At 42.4% G+C, this 18,882-nt stretch overlaps 2 protein-coding genes and 1 non-coding gene across 11 annotated transcripts in view; 1 reads left to right on the forward strand and 2 right to left on the reverse strand.

The window, feature by feature from the left end:
- LOC105082743 (general transcription factor II-I repeat domain-containing protein 2) overlaps positions 1-5,651 on the reverse strand; it is a 43,237-nt gene extending 37,586 nt beyond the window's left edge. For all 6 annotated transcript variants that reach the window (XM_074345962.1, XM_074345961.1, XM_074345963.1 and 3 more), the window contains exon 1: positions 5,428-5,651. The gene's annotated coding sequence lies outside the window, so the exon portion shown is untranslated. The remainder of the gene's footprint in view (positions 1-5,427) is intronic.
- A 5,329-nt stretch (positions 5,652-10,980) lies between these two features.
- On the reverse strand, positions 10,981-11,083 carry LOC123613512 (U6 spliceosomal RNA). The gene has a single exon (XR_006720876.1). It is a non-coding gene; the product is annotated as a U6 spliceosomal RNA (small nuclear RNA).
- A 3,455-nt stretch (positions 11,084-14,538) lies between these two features.
- The window catches only part of RCC1L (RCC1 like), a 37,934-nt gene continuing 33,590 nt past the window's right edge, over positions 14,539-18,882 (forward strand). For 2 of the 4 annotated variants that reach the window (XR_012500275.1, XM_010972373.3), the window contains exon 1: positions 16,247-16,630. Coding sequence is in view for 2 of the 4 variants with exons in the window: in XM_010972373.3 (XP_010970675.3) it covers positions 16,304-16,630 (327 nt within the window). In the remaining 2 variants the exon portion in view is untranslated. Of the gene's footprint in view, positions 14,583-16,237; positions 16,631-18,882 lie in introns of those variants that run through there. The other 2 variants (XM_045508390.2, XM_045508391.2) reach the window with 2 other exon arrangements.

Here is an 18,882-nt window from a genome sequence, read left to right on the forward strand (position 1 = left end):
CCCCCCAACCCCATAAGAATAATTACAAAAAAAGAAAGAGCCCTTTCACCTCTGACCTTTTATGAGCCCCCTCACTTTAAAATCAAGAGAACTACATATTGTATGAGTCCATCCATACGAAATGTCCAGAATTGGGAAATCTATAGAAACAGAAAGTAGATTAGTGGCTGCTCAGGGCTGGGGTGTGGGGCAGCGATCATCACCACAGCCCATTGTAGAACATTTTCATCACCCTGAAAAGAAACTCTGTACCCATTTTCAGCAGATGCAGCTTTGCCGACACTGCACACTTTTTCAGGTAAGCAGATATGAAATCTGTCAACCACCCTTGACTGGCTCTGCACTATCACAAAGCCACCCCTGGCTGTTTCTCTTTTTGGAATGCTGCCATTGATGGATACGTTTGTTTGTAGGGGAGGAGGTAATTAGATTTATTTATTACTATTTTTTCTGAGTAGAGGTACTGAGGATTGAACCCAGGACCTTGGGCATGCTAGGCAGGCACCCGACCACTGCGCTATCCCCTCCCTCAGATATGTCTTTGGAGTTCATGTCTTCCAGCTATACCTTTAACACTTTCAGTCTCTCTAAAGCCTTATCACATACTTGGCTGGTCACCGAGCAGCTACTGGAACCTTCAAAGCCACAGTTTGGTGGCTCTCATGTTAAAGACATGAATACTGGATTCATCGTGACCTGTGTGTGACCTCTCGCTAAATCCCGCAGAGCCAGTTTCCTCTGCAGTGTTGACGTGGATCCTCATTTCTTCCATGGATCATCCAGTGAAATTGTGTAGGGACCACGGTGCATGAAAAATACACATATTTGAACACTAGAATGACACAGTGTTGTGAGATGCTCACGTGGAGAGACCCCAGAGATCTGAGACCACTTAAGGAACTGGCATATTCCAGGCTCCTGTTTTATGCTTGTGCCTAAGTCGGATGCTCCACGTTGGAATATGTGCCGACAGTATTTCAATAACTATTTTTCTCATTTCATTTTTGCAGCTCTACCATGGTTAAGCTCTCCAAAATTAAACATAGGTACGGTGTGGCTGGCTTTAATGTATCTATTATTTCCCACAATCCTTTCCACAGAGAAAGTTTCAACAAAGCCTTCCTCCAAAACACAAAAGTAAATCGCTTGATGGACATCTGCTAGGGCCAGAGGTAAAGTTATCATCTGTTAATTACACCACAGTAATCTCTGAGAGGACTGTGATGCCCAAAGTCTGGTTTTTACCAGAAAATGAAATAACAGACAGAATGAAACTAGGTGGAACTAAAAAAAAGACATTATCGGTTGGCATCAAATGTGCTACCAGCAATGATTTTAAAAATGGGTGTTTCGTAATTATTGCTCTGCACCCTTAACAAATGGAGGTGGTAACTTTGTCTTTATGTTTTGTGATTTAGAACACACCATGTACTAACAGAAATCAAAACGGATGAACCATGATTATAAGCTAATCATGTGATTTCCCACCCTGAGAACATTTCCCTGAGGGGGAAAAAAATCACTGCATTCTAATAAAGCTAAAAATCCTTGACAATGAGAGCTAGGACCACAGGCTTCAAACCCCCAATGACTATATGGTGATTAACTTCTCTAATTCAATTCAAAAGCTCCAGCTATGTTCATTTAGGTCATAGATTTTATATAGTGCTTAACTTTTGGCTCTTTTAAAACTGGAGATGTAAACTAAAACAACTCTCAAATCTCATAGTTTTCCCAGCAATCTCTGAGGACTTTCTCTCCTTCTTAGTGTTATGTTTTACTAATGAAAAGCAAACATCTAGAACAGGGGGTCAACGATCTGCCATCGGGGGGTCAAATCCAGACTGCCACCTATCTTTGTAAATAAAGTTTTATTGGAGCACAGCCATACTTATGAGTTTCTATCGCGTCCCTTTGGCCACTTTCCTGCAAAGGCAGGGTTGTATGCATGTGACACAGACCACATGTCCTCAAAGCTGGAAATATTTCTTCTCTGGCCCTTTACAAAAACTGATCCCTGATCTAGAATTCATTTCTACCACTTAACAGTTTTTCTCATTTGGAATGTCATCCACCATTTATCAAACCTCTGAAATCCTGAAATAGAAGCCTGCTTTATTTATTTAAACTGTTTCAATATTTCCCTTTCCAAAGATTAATTTAAAAATTTTATTTGTTCATTTATTGTTTTTGTTTATTTGTTTTGGGGGGAAGTAATTAGGCTTATTTATTTATTTTAATGGAGGAACTGGGGATTGAATCCAGGACCCTGTGCATGCTAGGCACACACTCTACCCCTGAGCTATACCCTCCCCACTTCCAAATGTTAATTTCTAAGGTCCCTGAGGCTTTGATTTTAATTAGCAAGTTCTCGAGGTGCCACCTTCTCCCCAACTCAGCCCAGACCTACAGTAAATGGAAACTACAAACCCAAGTGTCCCTATTCACCATTCAACAGAAACATATGGAAGTGGTCAAAAAGTACAAAATCCCAGCAATAGAAAATTCCTGTGATGTAACATACAGCACATGACTATAGTTAACAATACTGTATTGTACATTTGAAAGTTGCTGAGAGAGTATATCTTACCACAAGGGAAAAAAATTGTAACTGTGTGAGGGGATGGATGTTGACTAGACTCATTATGGTGATCATTTCACAGCACATACATATTTCAAATCACTACGCTGTACTCCTAAAACAAATGCAATGTTATATGTCATTTATATCTCAAAACTAGAAAAAAATGTTCTAAAAAAGGCGTAACAAATTTCAAGACGAGAAGTAGTCTATTCTGGAATGATCAAGCAGTATGGAAGAGAACCAGAAATAATATGTATTTTCAATGTCAAAAAATGACCTGGTCATATATCCAGAGAAAGCTTAATTCAAAAAGATACATGCACCCCAATGTTCATAGCAGAACTATTTACAACAGCCAAGACATGGAAACAATCTAAATGTCCAACCAGAGATGCCTGGGTAAAGAAGCTGTGGTATATATACATACAATGGAATACTATTCAGCTATAAAAACGAATGCCACTTGCAGCAACCTGGGTGGACCTGGAGATCATCATACTAAGTGAAGTAAGCCAGGAAGAGAAAAAATACCGTATGATACCACTTATATGTGGAATATAAAGAGATGACACAAACGAACTTATTTACAAAACAGTAACAAGACTCACAGACATAGAAAACCACCTTGTGGTTACTGAGGGGAAAGGGGGTGGGAAGGGATAAACTGGGAGTTTGAGATTTGCAGATACTATTATATTTAATATAGATGAACAGTTTCTACTGTACAGCACAGAGAACTATGTTCGATATGTTGTAGTAACTTATAATGAAAAAGAACATGAAAAGGAATATACGTATATGTATGACTGGAACATTATGCTGTACACCAGTAATTGGCGCATTGTAAACTGACTATACTTCAATAAAAAAGAAAAATTTAAAAAATTACTCAAGTGATTAACAAATAGTCAAGAATTTTAGCTTAGCTAAATATTTAAACTTTTAAAAAATGTAATGAGCACCTGCTATGTGAAAACATACACAATCGGGAGGATGGACAAGAAAAGGTGGCGGAAACAAAGGTGAATAAAATCCACATCCTTCGCTCTCAGGTGAGACACACCTGAACAGACACTGCAGAGTAGCAGGTAATAAAGGCAAAATGAAAGCCAAACACCCCTGAAATGTTCCAGGGTCCTTAGTCGACATCTAGGGGATGAGAGTGAAGGCATGTGAGCAAGTTCTGCAGCCTGAGAATAGGGGAAGAGACTGTCCAGGCTGCTGGTGTGGGCAAAGACCCAGAGCTCTGGGCAGCAAACACCAGGGTTTAAACAATAGGCAGGAAGAATGGTGACCCACTCCAAGTGGATTAGCACCTGCAGTAGCCTGGCACCAAGCCCTGTGTCCACTGAAGGCAAGGTGGCCGGTCACACAGACCAAGCCCTCCTCTCCAAGTGGAAGAAAATAGGAGAAAAGGCTGGGCCATTCTTCACCTGCCACTGTGAGCAGTACCCAATTTGCCAATTTCCAATCTTTTATCTGGATACCTGTTTAACTTCAAATTACCAGCACAAAACTAAAACATGACATTATTGGCTCAGCAATTTCCACTCCTTGCTATGTTAAGAGTTGAAAACAAACGTCCACACAAAAACGTGAACACGAATGTCCATAGGAATATTCATAACAGCCAAGAAGTGGGGAAAAAAATCCAAAAACACCCATCAATAGATGGAAAATGAAAACGTGGTACATTCATACAATGGATTATTATTCAGCCATAAGAAGGAATGAAAAAAGCCACAACCAAGACTCCCCATGCTGATTTTATTCATAGAAATGTCTGGAACTAGGCAGAGCTATAGAAACAGAAAGTACATTAGCGACTGCTAGGGTGGTAGTGGGAAAGGGGAATGACTGCCTAACAGACATGGGATTTCTTTTTGGGTGATGAGTATGTTCTGGAATTAGTGGTGACAGCTGCACAACTCTGTGAATAAACAAACAATAAAGTATTAAATTATACACTTTTGAAAAGTGAAAATGGGGGAGGGCACAGCTCAGTGGTGGAGTGTTCAAAACCCAGTACCTCCATTAAAAGTAAATCTAAGAAAACCTAATTACTACCCCCCAAAATAAATAAAAATAAAAAAAAGTAAATAAATAAGCCAAATTACCCCCCTCCCCAAATAAAAGTGAGTGAATTTTATGCCGTATGTCAATGAAGTTACTAAACAGCAAAGCTTGGGCTTGAAGGACAGGAAATATAGCCCTGTAAGCCTTTTTCTCCTTTATCGCTAAATCATAATCGTGAGAGATTGCAGTCTAGGATTGGAGGCTCTTCTTCCAGGGTCTGGATTGGTTTTCAGCCAACACACAGGCCACCGGTCAGTCCGACTGACCACACCCACAACAAAACCCTCGCCGCGCGACATGAGGGGCGATGTCAGGACGACTCCGCCGAGGAGCCCGGGGCAGTTACCAGGCAACAGCGGCTACCGCCCCCCACCTCACCAATCAGGCACGTCCGCACGCAGCGCGCTAGCCACACGTACGCCAGCCGGAGCGTGACCTCACGCACACCGGGCCCTAGAGAGCCTAGGGCCGACAACACCCGCCCCCACTGCCTCGCTCAGCCAATCGGAAGGGAGAGGGGTGCGCGTTCCGTGGTGAGGCCGTTGCCCCCGCGCGAGGGCTTCCCCGCCCCACCCCCACTCCGCGGGCCCCGCCCGCGCGGAACCGGTTCGGGGACCCGCCGGGCCGGCGGGGAAGGGGGCGCCTGCTGCTGCGCGCCGAGGCCGGTGGCCTCCCCAGGCCTCCCCTCCGCCAGGCCCGCGGGACGAGAAAGTTCCAAGCAAAGCACCCGTTCTTAATGGCGGCTGCGGTGGGGGCGGGGTACGCACCTGAGGTCCCCGCCGGCGGGCAGCGCCCGGCCAGCCGCGGGGTCGGAGGGCTGGGCCACTCGGGAGTGGCCGGGGGCAGAGGGCGGCGACCGCGAAGAGGCGAGGGCGCGGCGTGTGGGCTGCGGCCGAAGCCCTGCTCTCCACTATCTCCTTTTTCTCTTTCTTTCTTTTCCTTTTTCTTTTTTTTTTTTGGCTTCCTGGAAGGCAGCCTCGACTCGTGTGTCCGCAGCGCCCCAAGTGGGAGTTGCCGTTTCCGGTGCTGTGGAATCCAGTTCAGCTGCACACTGAGTTTGTTGGAAGGCCCTCAGTCCCGTTCTGCTCTTGGCCAGACCTGCTCGTCCATCTCCAGCCTTTGATGAGTGGCTGCATGTGTCTGGTCTCACCCCTTCGGTACCGCCCCCAAAAGTGGATGAACTTTCTTCCTGTTTTTAATATGATGCTTTCGCATGATTGCAATTTGTAGCTTTAAAGCAGTAAGGTCCCAATTCCAGTGGCCAGTGAATCTGCCTTAAAGCCGTCGAGTTATGTAATAGCGTGTCCTGACCTTTTGATTGGGGTCGGTGACATCACCAACCGGTCACGAGCTGTCCATCAGATAATGGTGGCTCTTTAGCAAATAGTCAGATATTACCATAGCACTGTTTAATCCAAGTTAAGTTACATGTTTATTTTAAACATGCCAAAAGGAGTCTAGGATAACATATTTACCCATTGCTCAGATTGAATATAGTGTGCCTAATTTGTTATTTTAGAGAAATATTACAATTGAAGGCACTCTTTTTTGAAGCCACCTTTCTCATTCCTTCCTTTTTATTGTTCTAAAGCTAATAGGTTCTACATTTTCTTTTGGAAAAAGACAAGTGTCCCAAATTTGCTGACACTTTTTTTTCTGTAAGTGGCTAACAAAGATATGCTTCCTAACAAATGCTGTTAAAAAAAGCCTCCTTTCAAGGTAAAGGTAACAGCAGTCAGTTGAGATGGTGCCTGCTTTTTTGATACCATTTTTAGAAGAGATGTTTGAAAATATGTTACCGTTGATTCTTCTTCAAAAGAGTTATGCTCCATAAAGTCTTAGCAAACACTGAATAAGCAAACCAGAGCTCTGCTCTAGGGGAAATACAAGGTTAGGTTTCTGCCAGCCTCTGGTGGCGACATTTTTGTGACCCTGTCAATGCATATCCTTGTCTTTTGGGTGTGTCAAAGACACTGTATTTAATGTGTATTTTCGAGTTATTAGTTGAACTCATGGCCAACAGTGTTGTAACTCATGTCTGAAGGAAGCTTAGTTAACACAATTATTTTGCACGTAAGGCACGTCACAGCCTTTTTGCACTTAGAAACACTAGGCAGCATTTCAGCAGTACCTTTGAGGACCATTTTAAATAGCAAAAGCACTAGCAAAAAGCACATAATGTGAAAAAAAGTGTAGCATTGAATAGACCAGGAAAAGGACACGTGTTTACAGAGTGAGAGCTGAAACAAGAGTATCACTTTGTTCTATCTACCTCAACCAGGAACGCGCACCCAGCACCAGGCGAAACAACTGTTTCTGGGCACTGCTGTGTCTGCAAATGAGCGGGGAAAGCAGGGTGAGTGTTGCTTTTAAATTTGCCTATACATTTTAATGAGTAGATGAAGTCACAAATATGAAATCAGTGAATAACAAGGATAGACTCTATTTTGTTGCCTAAAAGAATAGGAGTGTAAGACTTTCATACTTGAAAACCTAATCTGGAAACAATTTTCTAATCTGCTTTAAAATCTTCTATATGGAATTTCAGTGTTTTGAACTGTTTGTTCAAAATGTCAAAATACGCCTCTTCTGATTAATAAGATTTGTGTGTATGTACTATCTCTGATTTCTCTCTTTCTTGAACCCATTCCAGTTAACCCCATAACTCCACTAAAACTATTTTCCAAGGTCACAAATGGCCACCACATTGCTAGAGTCGTTTTCTAGTTGGTGAACCACTTGATCTGCCAGCATTTGAAAACCAATCACTACATCCTCTTTGAAACACCTCTGGGCTTCTAAGACCACACTGGGCTTCCGTTGTGCCTACATTTCTGACTACTTCTCTTAATCTTTGCAGGTCCTTCTCCCCCCCACCCCCCCACCCCAACTTTTACATAATGTGGTAACTTAGGGTTTGGTCTTGGATCTCTTTCCTTTCTACTCTCATTCTTTAGAAACCTCATCTAGTGTCAGGGCCTTAAATACTATTGACATGGTTATGTCTCTAATGTCTCCAGCCCATATGATTCCCCTCAGTCCCAACCTGTATAACCAGCTGCCTGCTTTGAAATCTTTGAAATCTCCTGGGGGATGAGTAGGCATCTCAAGCAGAACCTGTCCCACCCTCTTCCCAGTTCCTCCTACAGTCTTCTGCTTCTCAGTGATACTCCATTCTTCCAGTTACTCAGGCCCCAAACCTTCTTCCATACCCGACAAGAGTCCTTCTGACAACCCAGTCAGCCACTTTCTGACCACCACTACCACCACACTAGTCCTGGCCAACATCCTCTCTTGCAGTAGACTCCTAATTTGTCTCCCTGATTCTGCCCTTAACCCGCTTAAGACTATTCTTATCACCGCAACCAGAAGAATTCTGTAATTTGTAACTCATTTCACTCCTCTGCTCAAAACTGTCCAGTAACTCTCCATCTTAGAGTAAGTGTAAATGTCCTGACTTACGCTTCTAGCCAAGATGAAGTAACAAAGATTGAATTTATCCTCTTGCCTAAAATGACTAAAAAAATAAACAAAGAAAACAAACAAGATACATGATAATGAGGAAAAGTTTGAGGAAGTTTTTGGCACTAAATTTGTCAATTTAAGAGAAATGGATAGGGAAAGGGCAGAACATGTGAGTGGTAGAGCACATGCTTAGCATGCATGAGGTCCTGGGTTCAATCCCCAATATCTCCTCTAATAATAAATAAATAAGGAAACCTAATTACCTCCCCCCACCAAAAAAAGAATGAATGAATACATAAATAAATAAAATATTAACGAAATTGAAATTTAGTTAAAAGTCTTCCCATAAAGATTCCAGGCCCAGATGGCTTCACTGGTAATTTCTACCAAACATTTAAGGTAAAAATAAATCTACTCAAACTCTTCCCAAAAATTGAAGAGAAGGAAATACATTCTAACTCATTCTATGAGGACAGCATTGCCATGATACCAAAACCAGACAAAGACATTACAAGAAAAGAAGGGCACAGGCCAATATACTCATGAAGTTAGATGTAAACATTCTTAGTCAACTGTTTTTTCAAGATAAAAGGAATATATGTGAATACAATTACCCTTAACAGCTTTATTTGTAATATTTGAATGCAGGAAAAAAGCCAAATGTCAATCAACAGGTGAATCAATAAACAAATTGTACATACATATAATGGAATAGTACCCAGCCGTAAAAAAAAAGAATGAATTACGGGTGCCTGGAATCTCCAAAGATCATCATACTTAGTCAGTGAAGCCATACATAAAAGCCCATATTTTATGATTGTTAATATATATATAATTCTAGAAAGTGCAAACCATTTCATAATGGCAGAAAACACATCAATTTCCTAGCACCAGGTTGGAGAAAGGGATTGACTAAAAGGACATGAGGATGCTTTTGTGGGGAAGGAATTATGCTGTATCTCAGTTGTAGTGGTGCTCACACAAGTGAATACATTTTTCAGAATTCATCAAACTATATAGTTTAAACGAATGTGGTTTATTGTACATAAATTATATACCCATATTGATAAAAAAGCCAGCCCTTCACATTTCAGTTGTGAAAAATAATTTAAAATTATTTTATGCATATATAGTCACATTATTTTTGCTAAAATTATCTTAACTAACTGCTGTTTTTACTAGCAACTACTATTTTTATTTATTTATTTATTTATTTTGCAACTACTATTTTAATGAGAGCAGGGTTTAGAAAACAAAGTAAGACATTTGTTTAAAAATTATTCTTTATTTAATATTTATCTCATTATTTAAATAATTTCTTTGTAAAATTTCATAAAGTACATATTAGTATGATAATATGTATAAATAATTTGTATTTTTTCATGCTCACAAATTTTACCCATAGGAATACATAATCAAAATAATTTGGAGACTACTGCCCTAAAAAGTTGGAAGATCCTTTTCTCAGAAAGCTGAAAGGAATTTATCCACAAGCAGAGAGCTGAATTCATCAAGCAGATGACTGAAACCAGTGGTAATGTTAGAGTACGCCACGTGTGTGTGACTCAGGGTTGTAAAATGTCATTTCTCCTAGTTAATTTCTCTCAGCTCATGAATTTAATGCAATTCCAATAAAATATCCCAGTGGGATTTTTTTAATGCAACTTGGCAAGATGATTTTAAAATTTATTTAAAAGTAAATGTTATGAATAGCAAAGGCAATTTTGTAAAAGAACAAAGAAGAGTAGATTTGATTGAGTAAAAATCAGAGCATATTATAAAGTTGTAGCAGGTGAAACCTTGTCCTATTAGTTCAAGAATAAATCAGTAGAAATAACAGCTTTCAGAAAATTGACCAATGTATTTGCAAATTTATCATATGTTATAAATGGCATTTCAAATCTTCAGATAGAGAATGTTAATGCCCAGTAATTTTGGGACAATAAGATATCTGTTTGAAAAAATATTGAGAAATATACAGTCTGGCCTCATGCTGCTCATAAAAATCAACTCCAAATCTACATAGAAAAAATAAAAGTATTAGATTAAGTGTTTTACAAATATTATAGAATATCCTTGTTATCTTGGGTAAGTTTTCCTAAACAAGACACGGAAAACAAAACTCTAAATGATAAAGTTAATAAAACTGACTACATCAAAATAAAATTTTGTAGGAAAAGAGACACCATAAATTAAGAAAAAAGACAGGATAAAATATTTCAACACATGAGAGTTTCTATGCAGAATATATCAATTATTTTATAAATTAATGAGACAAACAACCCAATAGAACTGTGGCCAAGGATATGAATAGACAAGAAATTCTCAGTAAAGGAAACATGAAATGCTAGAAACCACAGATGTTCAACTTTCCTAGAGGTTGCAGAAATACACAGTAAATCAATAATGAGACAGGCTTTAGGTATCAGATTGACAAACATTTTCAAAGGTGGTATCGGGTAATAGAAAAATGAATCCACCCATATATTATTGAAGCACAACTTTTGGGGAATAAATTGAAAATATCTGCTAAATTTTTTAGAGAAGCATTTTACATGACCCAGCAGTTCTGTCTATCAGTGTCTACCCAGGAGATACCTGCACACAAGTGCAAAAGGAACACGTACAGGATTATTCAGTGTAATAGAAAAAAATAGAAACCACCCAAATGCCCACCAAAAGATGAATGATTAAATAAGATGTAGTTTATTTATACTAGCATCTAAGAGTGAAAAAGAATGGGGTAGGTCCAAACAAATTATAATAAAAGTATCTCCAATATAGTTTTTTTTTTTTTTTACATTTTTAAAAATTAAAGTGTAGTCAGTTTACAATGTGTCAATTTCTGGTGTACAAAAAATGTGGAACACATCATGCATTTGTGTGTCATCCTTGCACAGGGGCCACGCTAACCTTGTATTGTTCTAATTTTAGTATATGTGCTGCTGAAGCCAGCACTCCAGTATAGTTTTGAGTGAAAAGATGAAGTTGTAGAATGGGATACATATTATCCCAATTTTTAGAACACACACACTCGTAACAAAAATAAAACAGTATTTTTCTATGGTACCAGATATATATGGCGCTGTGGTTAAAGGAGCCTTTAGCCTCAGCCATATATAATGTTTTATTACATTTTTTTTACAAAGGTAAAAATCATAGATTAATTGTATAATTAAACATTAAAAATTAAAATTAAAATACATAAGACATAATTAAGTTCACTTTTTCCAGAACTAGAGAATTTCCACTACCCCAAGTAACAGAGAAATTAGAACGTCTACAGGAAAATGTCATTATAAGTGGGGGGAGATTTAGCTTGGCTAACATTAGCAGACATTTTAATACTTTGGGGTAGCTGATACTTTGCTGTAGGACCATCTTTTCCAAGCAGCAATTTGGATAAAAATGCAAATGTTTGCCAGCATACAGGCAGTATGTAATATCAACCAGGCTTTGCTAGTAAAATACAAAAGCCCAGTGGTGACTATAAATCCAGCTCTCCTTTGGCAGAAACCGGCTTTTAGGCTGTTTTAACCCATTTCTCCATTAACAGGAGCCACAAAATCGATGGGCAAGCATTGCCACCCAGTGGCTATGAGTCACATTGCAGAATTTGTCTCCACATCCTTTTGTCCCTTAAATCTCAAAGCAATGACTGGTTCTTTTGGATATCCCCTAAAAGAAAGATGTTCTTGAAATTCAAGAGACCCACATAGGGTTATCAATATTTTAATTCTAGAAAGTACAGATTTTTAAAAAACAGCCTACTAGCTACCAGCATTGCCAGTTTGTAAAAGAACATATATTTAAAAAATCAGAGATTTTATTAGATAAAAGGACATTAAAGGACAGTGCTGCTTATGAAAGAACAGTTGAAAATTATATATGCATTTCATATATAAATATCTCATAATTATATTAATAATTGTGATGGTTGAATTTATGTGTCAACTCAGCTGGGCCACAGGATGCCCAGAGGTGGTTAAACGCCATTTCTGAGTGTGTCTGTGAAGATGCTTCTGAAAGAGATTAAGCGTTTGTGTCGGTGGACTGAGTACAGAAGATGGCCCCAACAGAACCAAAAGGCAAGAAGATTGAATTTTCTCTCTCTCTTTCTCTCTGCCTGCTTGACCCGGGACACCGGTCTTCCTCTGACCTTGAACTGGGACTTTACACCGTTGTTGCTCTGGTTCTCAGGCTCAGACTGGAACTATACCAGGGCCTTTCCTGCATCTCCTGCTTACAGATGGCCAATTGTGGGATTCCTATTTCTCCTGTTGGTTCTGTTTCTCTGGAGAACTCTCATACAGTAATACTCACATAATTCTCGTTTATCAATGTATGTCTCAGCTTTATCAGTAAAAGCAGAGCTGGAGTAAGTCTTGTGCACAGAAACTTCATTTTGGAGGCATCAGGAGCGAGAGCAGGGAGAGTTAATGAGCAGTATTGTCCTTTCCATATGGAGGCCAACTACTTTTGACCCTCTTTGCCATGGGGATTGAAAAGAACCCGTTCGCCAGATCAGGACCCCGTGGGAAGTTCCAGAAACTGTGTTTATCTGCTCCAGTAAAATACTACCCCTGACACAGCAGCTATGCTTGGGCTGTGCGCTTGGCTAATTTTGTAGTAGTTTACAGTCATCTGCCGCAATCCATCTGGTTTTTGCAGGAGCCAGACAGGTGAACTGAGTGTGATGGGAACCACCACTTCTGAGTCCTTTACATCTTAGAAGATGGTGCCCAGGTCTGCGATTCCACCTGGGATGCAGTGTGTCTTCTCAGTTAATACCGCCTGGGTCAAGACAGGGTGAGGGGACCAGTGTGAGCTGATGAGAATGTCTGTCCCAACTGTGTACCTGGGAACCAGGTAAATTTCCACAGGGAGGGTGGGACAGACTAGTGCCTGGCTCTATATGCCCTCACTCTGACTGGGGGCCTTGGTGGTGTTTCAGGTCCTATGATGTCAGTGTCAGCTCAGACCTTGTGTCCACTCTTGGGAGATCTGATTCTCACTTCTCCAGTGTGTAGTAACTCTGGCAGATAACCAGAGGTTCCTTTGGGAAATGATAAGAATATTCATTGACTCCACTTGGAGCAGCTCTGCAGGGTCCTTCTTCAATGAGACCCAGCCATCCCTATGGTTTCTAGACTCTGGCCTGAGAACTGGGTCAGATCCTAAAACTGGGTGAGAGATTGATTTTCCATTGTACTAACTAACGTCAGCCTTTTGCTCACCAGATTGCTTTTCCTTGTTACACAAGTCAGGAAAGCACCTTAGCTGTCTGCCCTTCCATCTCATCCCTCAGAATAACAAGAAGGGGGAACTTGTTTTAATAGGGAAAAGGGGATAATTGGGAGGGGCTGTGATAACTGAAGAGTCCATTGGAGGAAGCTGGGAATCCCGTGTATGGAGGCTTCTCATTGGTTGGGCTGCCACAGTCTCTGATGGTCTGGGCTGTCAGGGGATGGAGAGTCGTTTTCTTATTCAGCCGGAGGGTAGAGGCACCTCCCTGTGGGAGGTGTAGTATGTCTGTTCTTGTTTGGAGTAATTGATGATGTCTGGTGCGGTGTGAGAGCTCCGCTACAGACCTGTACCGACTCCAGTTTCAGCTGAAGTTTCTTTAACAACGTTTAGATGGAATTAGATGGGCAAGGCTTTTGCTAAGGGAAGTGCCTCTGTAAGAGAAAATGGCTGGGTCTCGGGGTGGGGTGAGGGGGGTTGCTGGGAAAGCTGGGAGAGCCATCAGGCCACGATGCAAGTGTGACTCTAAATGAGAGCGAGAAAGAGGGAAGGCTGGGTAAAAGTGTCCTACACTGCGGTTTACTCTAAGGAAAGGTAAGGTAAGGTCACTGGGGAGGCCTTGAGCCTAAGGTGCCCATCAGAGGAATCCATGCCTCCCAGGATCAGGTTGGCCTGAGTGTCTGTCCCTGCCTCCTTCAGTCACTGGGAGCAGTCCAAGGGAAGCATGACCTCAGTGCAAACGGGATAGAGTTCATAGCTTTGGCTAATTACATTCTCTGTAGTTGGAGGAGCAGTCTCATGGCTACCGCATCTCATTGGTCAGTGTTCCCCATCACCCTGTTTAAAATAGCCCCACAGAATGTAAAACATTGACCATATTTCACCACAGAACAGTAAACTATGTTTCACAGACTGAATACAAGGCATGTTCCAGGACAAGAAAGTAATTTGAACTAGTTTTGGGAGTAGATTAGAACTAGATTAGTTCCAGGTGTGGAATTAATGAAACAGCTAAAATTGGAGTTGGGACAGGTCTGTAGGGGGCGCGCTCTTACCCCAACATGCATCATCAATTACTCCAAACAGGAAGAGACCTTGCCTACATTTCCCACAGGAAGGTTCCTCTACTTTACTATCCAGCAGGAAGAAAACTCTCCACCCACTGATGGCCCAGCCAGAGACCGGCAGCCTAACCAACAGGCAAGAAGCCTCGGTAAGTGGGACTCCCAGCTTCCTCCAGTGGACTCTTTGGTTATCACAGCCCCTCCCAATTATGCCCTTTTCCCAGTAAAAGCAAGTTCTTTCCTGTCCTCTGGGTTTGTCTATGGCATAGTTCTCACATCCCAAATTGCAGTTCCTCGCTCTTCTTAAATAAGCTCACTTTTGCTGGCAAAATAACTGGCTGTTACATTATTAAAGTTGGCACAGTTATCAAGCATATAAAGACAAGGAGAGAAAAGGAATTAAGAGGAGGGAAAAAAAGAAAGTTTGCCCTCGACGTTTGGGACTAATGTTCAGGAACGACTGTCGTGGATCACAATGGACTGCAAGAGCTCCTACAGGCTATGAAGTCCAAACATCCTCTTTATTTAAAACATTTTGTATTTTATGTATTGATTTTTTTTAATGCCCTCATTTTAGAGGTGAGATCCAGATAAGAGACAATTTCCCAATGAGATAGGATGGGACCTGGAACCACTTACCGGAGTGCTTGCACCTGGGCAAATGACTCCCCCAGCAACAGCATAAAAGGAAACTACAAAGGACTAGAAGTAACTGCACGCATGTCCAGTTGGGGAAACTATGAACAATAAGATACAAAAAGGCCACAAATCAACTGACACTCCTTGAGGCGCCAGGAGGAAAAGCAGGGTACTGCGCATGATCCCTGCACACAGCACCACCAAGGAGGTGGGCAGGCCAACTAAGCTATGCCTCCTGCTCAGCCCAGGGATCCGCCCCTGTTGTTACCCCACTTAAGGGACTAGCTCGCCCAGACTCAGCGAGTGAGCAAGGGCACCTGTTACTTGTTTTTACTCCTTCCTGCTGAGTCCCCATAAAGCCTTGCCTGCATGTCTTGTCTGACCTCTTATCAGTTTCTATTGAGAGTCCAAGGGCCTGGGTCAGTAACACCAACACAACATTGCAAGTCACTAGAGATCCAGGACAGGAGTCCAGGTCCCTAGACTCCCAAATCAATCATGAATCTTAGGCGATGAGCAGGAGTTTGCCAGGCATCTGCAGGGAAAGGAGGGGAGTGGGAAGGGCATTCGAGGCACTATGTGCAAAGTAGGGAGGCCTGGAACATCTCTGGGGTTCAGAAATTACAAGTAGAGTCACCTGACTCAAGTGGAGTGAGGGGTGGTGGGGCGAGGTCACGCTGGGCGCAGGATGCACTGTCGAATATAGCAGGGAGCTCTCTGTGGCTGGAGCAGGGGCTGGATGGCCTGGGAGCGGGAACAGTGGCAACGAGGCCAAGTAAGAAATGACGAGGGACAGTGGCAAAGGGAATAAAGATACAAAAGAGCACTATAAAGGAGTTGCACAGAGTAGGCAACCTCTTAAGTTTTACCTCTTCTGATTGCGAAGAAGCAGAGGGCCTTGCAAAATGAAAGCACCCGCCCAAGTCGGGGAAGGTGCTCAGCAAAGGTGCGTGGCGCGGGGAGGGGAGTGAGTTAGGCCAGCTGCCCTTAGCTAAGAGACAGGTCGTGCACTAGGTGGACAGGGACAGGCCCTGCCCCCAGGTTGGGTCACTTAAGGTCCGAGTACCCGGCTCCGCCCAGCCAGCCCTCCTACCTCCCTGAGCCATTGGCTGCCTTCAGCGCCTTTTTCTTCAGCCAGTAGTAAGCGTGGCCGCCGGTTCTTCCGCCGGGCCTGGGGTCAAGGGTTACCAATATGGCGGCGCCCAGGAGCGGCTGAGGCGTGAAGCGGAGGATGGCGCTGGCTACGCTGGCTGCGCTGGCGGTGAGGGCGCGACTCGGGCGCCGGCTGAGCGGGCCGGGACGAGGGCACTGGACGGCGGCCGGGCGCTCCCGGAGCCGGCGCGAGGCGGCGGAGGCCGAGGCTGACGCGCCCGTGTTCCAGTACGTGGGCGAGCGCGCGGCCCGCGCAGACCGCATCTTCGTGTGGGGCTTTAGCTTCTCGGGGGCGCTGGGCGTGCCCACCTTCGTGCTGCCCAGCTCCAGGCCCCAGTCCCGCCCCGGCTCGCGGCCGCGCCGCAGGATCCAGCCTGTGCCCTACCGCCTGGAACTGGACCAAAAGGTGCGGGCCGCGGCTCCCACTCTCCCTTTCTCCCTGCCTCCGATCCGCCGTCCGGCCTCCGCCGCTCCTCCCGAGGCACTCGGCCCTCCTGGAGAAGTTGGCGACTCTGGGTGCACAAACTTCGGGGAGGAACACTCTCGAGCGGGCTGCAGCCTGGCGCGGGGAAAGCGTTAGGGCGCTGCCAGCCTTTGTCCAGTGGCCAAAACGTGCCAGGTGTGCCCGGCTCTCGTCGTTTGCACGTCTCCTCGGGAGTCGGAGTTGGCACCACAGTTACAGGGGAGAAAAGGGAGGCTCAGAGAGGTTAAGAGGCGGCCCTACAACTGGTAGGGGTGGGATTCGCGGTCGCACCACTCTGACTCCAGAAGTTCTGATGTTAGGAAAGACGACTTCAAAAGGTCAGAGAAAACGTGAGCTGCCTGGAGTTGGTGAACAATTCTGAAAGGAAGGTTAACAGGAGTGAGAGGAAGGATGAAAGGTCTAACTACGCTGGAATGGTTGAACAGGAGGCCCGTGAGTCGGCTCAGATTTTAAAAGATCGTAGCAAAGAACAGCTACCGGAGGGCGGCTTATCTCCGCAGCCAACACAACAAAGAGCAAAAATGAATGGATATCAAGGATATCAAATGATCTTTTGCCCGAAAAGGGAAGATAGAGAAGAACGGAATTTAAGCTCCAGATGAATGAAGAATTGGGTTTTTTAACTTATTAGAGTTCTAAGAGTTACTTATGTATTCTGAATATAGGTACTTTTTATCGCATCTGTAATATGTGCAAGTATTTTCTGCCAGTCCTTGGATTTTATTTTCTTAATAGTGTCCTTTTAGGAGCAAAAGTTTTACATGTTTATGAGATTCAGTTGGCCAGTTTTTCTGCTGTGTATGGTATTTTTTGTGTATCTAAGAAATCTTTGCCTAACCCAAGATCAGAAAAATAATTTTCCTGTGTTTTCTCCAGCAACTTCATAGTACTGTTTCTTCGATTTAGGTCTGTGAGCCAGCCATTTGAGCTGATTTTTGTGTTGCGGTGCTGGGTAAGGTATGGTGATGTGTATCGTTTTTGCATGTGGCTATCCATTTGTCCTATCATCATTAGTTGACAACACTGTCCTTTTCTTAATTGAATTGTCTTGGCACTTCCTTGAAAACCAGGTGATTGTAAATGTAAGGGTTTATTTCTGAATTCTTAGCTCTGGTCCATTGATCTATATGTTTACCCTTATGCTAAAACTACACTCTCTTGATTATTGTGGCTTTGTAATTGGTTTTGAAATTGGGAAGTGTTAACTTGTGGCTTTTCTGGGTCTTTTACTTTTCCATACAAATTTTAGAATTAGCTTGTCAATTTCTGCAAAAATACCTGCTGGGATTTTGATAGTGATTACATTGAATCTGTAGATCGATTTGGGCACAAATGCTCTCTAAGCAGTTTTGAGTCTTCCAATCTGTGATCATGGAATGTCTCCCCCTTTAATTAGGTCTTTAATTTCTCCCAACTATGTTTTTGTAGTTTTCAGTTTACAAGTCTTACACTTCTTTTGTTAAATTTATTCCTATGTGTTTTTCCTTTTTGATGCTCTTTTGAAGAGAATTGTATTCTTAATTTCATTTTTGGAGTGTTCACTATTTTTACATAGAAATACAATTGGTTTTTATATTTTGACCTCATATTTTGTGACTTTACCAAACTTGTTAGTTATATAACTTTTTGTGTATTCCTTAGGATTTTCTACAGACAGGATCCCATTGTCTGGTTGTCTGTGAATAAAGACAGTTTTACATCTTCATTTCCAATTTGGAAACCTTTTCTTTCTTTTTCTTGCCTGATCGCACTGGATAGAACCTTCAGTACAGCATTGAAGTGGCATCCTTCCCTTGTTCCTGTTGTTAGGGAGACAGTATTCAGTCTTTGACCATTCATTATGACATTAACTGTAAGTTTTCCATAGATGCCTTTTGTCAAGTTGAGGAAGTTCCCTTGTCCTGCTTTGTTGAGAGTTTCTTTTCTTTTTTTTAAATTATGTATAGGGGTTAGATTTTGTCAGCTGCTTTTTAAATGTCTATTTAGGTGATAATGTGTTTTATCCTTTATTCTATTAATAGAATATATTACATTAATTGCTCTTTGGCTACTAAGCCAACTGAATTCCTGGGATAAATTCTACTTGGTCATGGTGAATAATCCCTTGTAGATTACTTGATTTGGTTTGCTAATATTTTTTGAGGGTTTTTTTTTTTTTTTCTTGTGATACCCTT

Source organism: Camelus bactrianus, chromosome 18 (genome assembly GCF_048773025.1).
Source record: "Camelus bactrianus isolate YW-2024 breed Bactrian camel chromosome 18, ASM4877302v1, whole genome shotgun sequence".
NCBI classification, from domain to species: Eukaryota; Metazoa; Chordata; class Mammalia; order Artiodactyla; family Camelidae; genus Camelus; species Camelus bactrianus.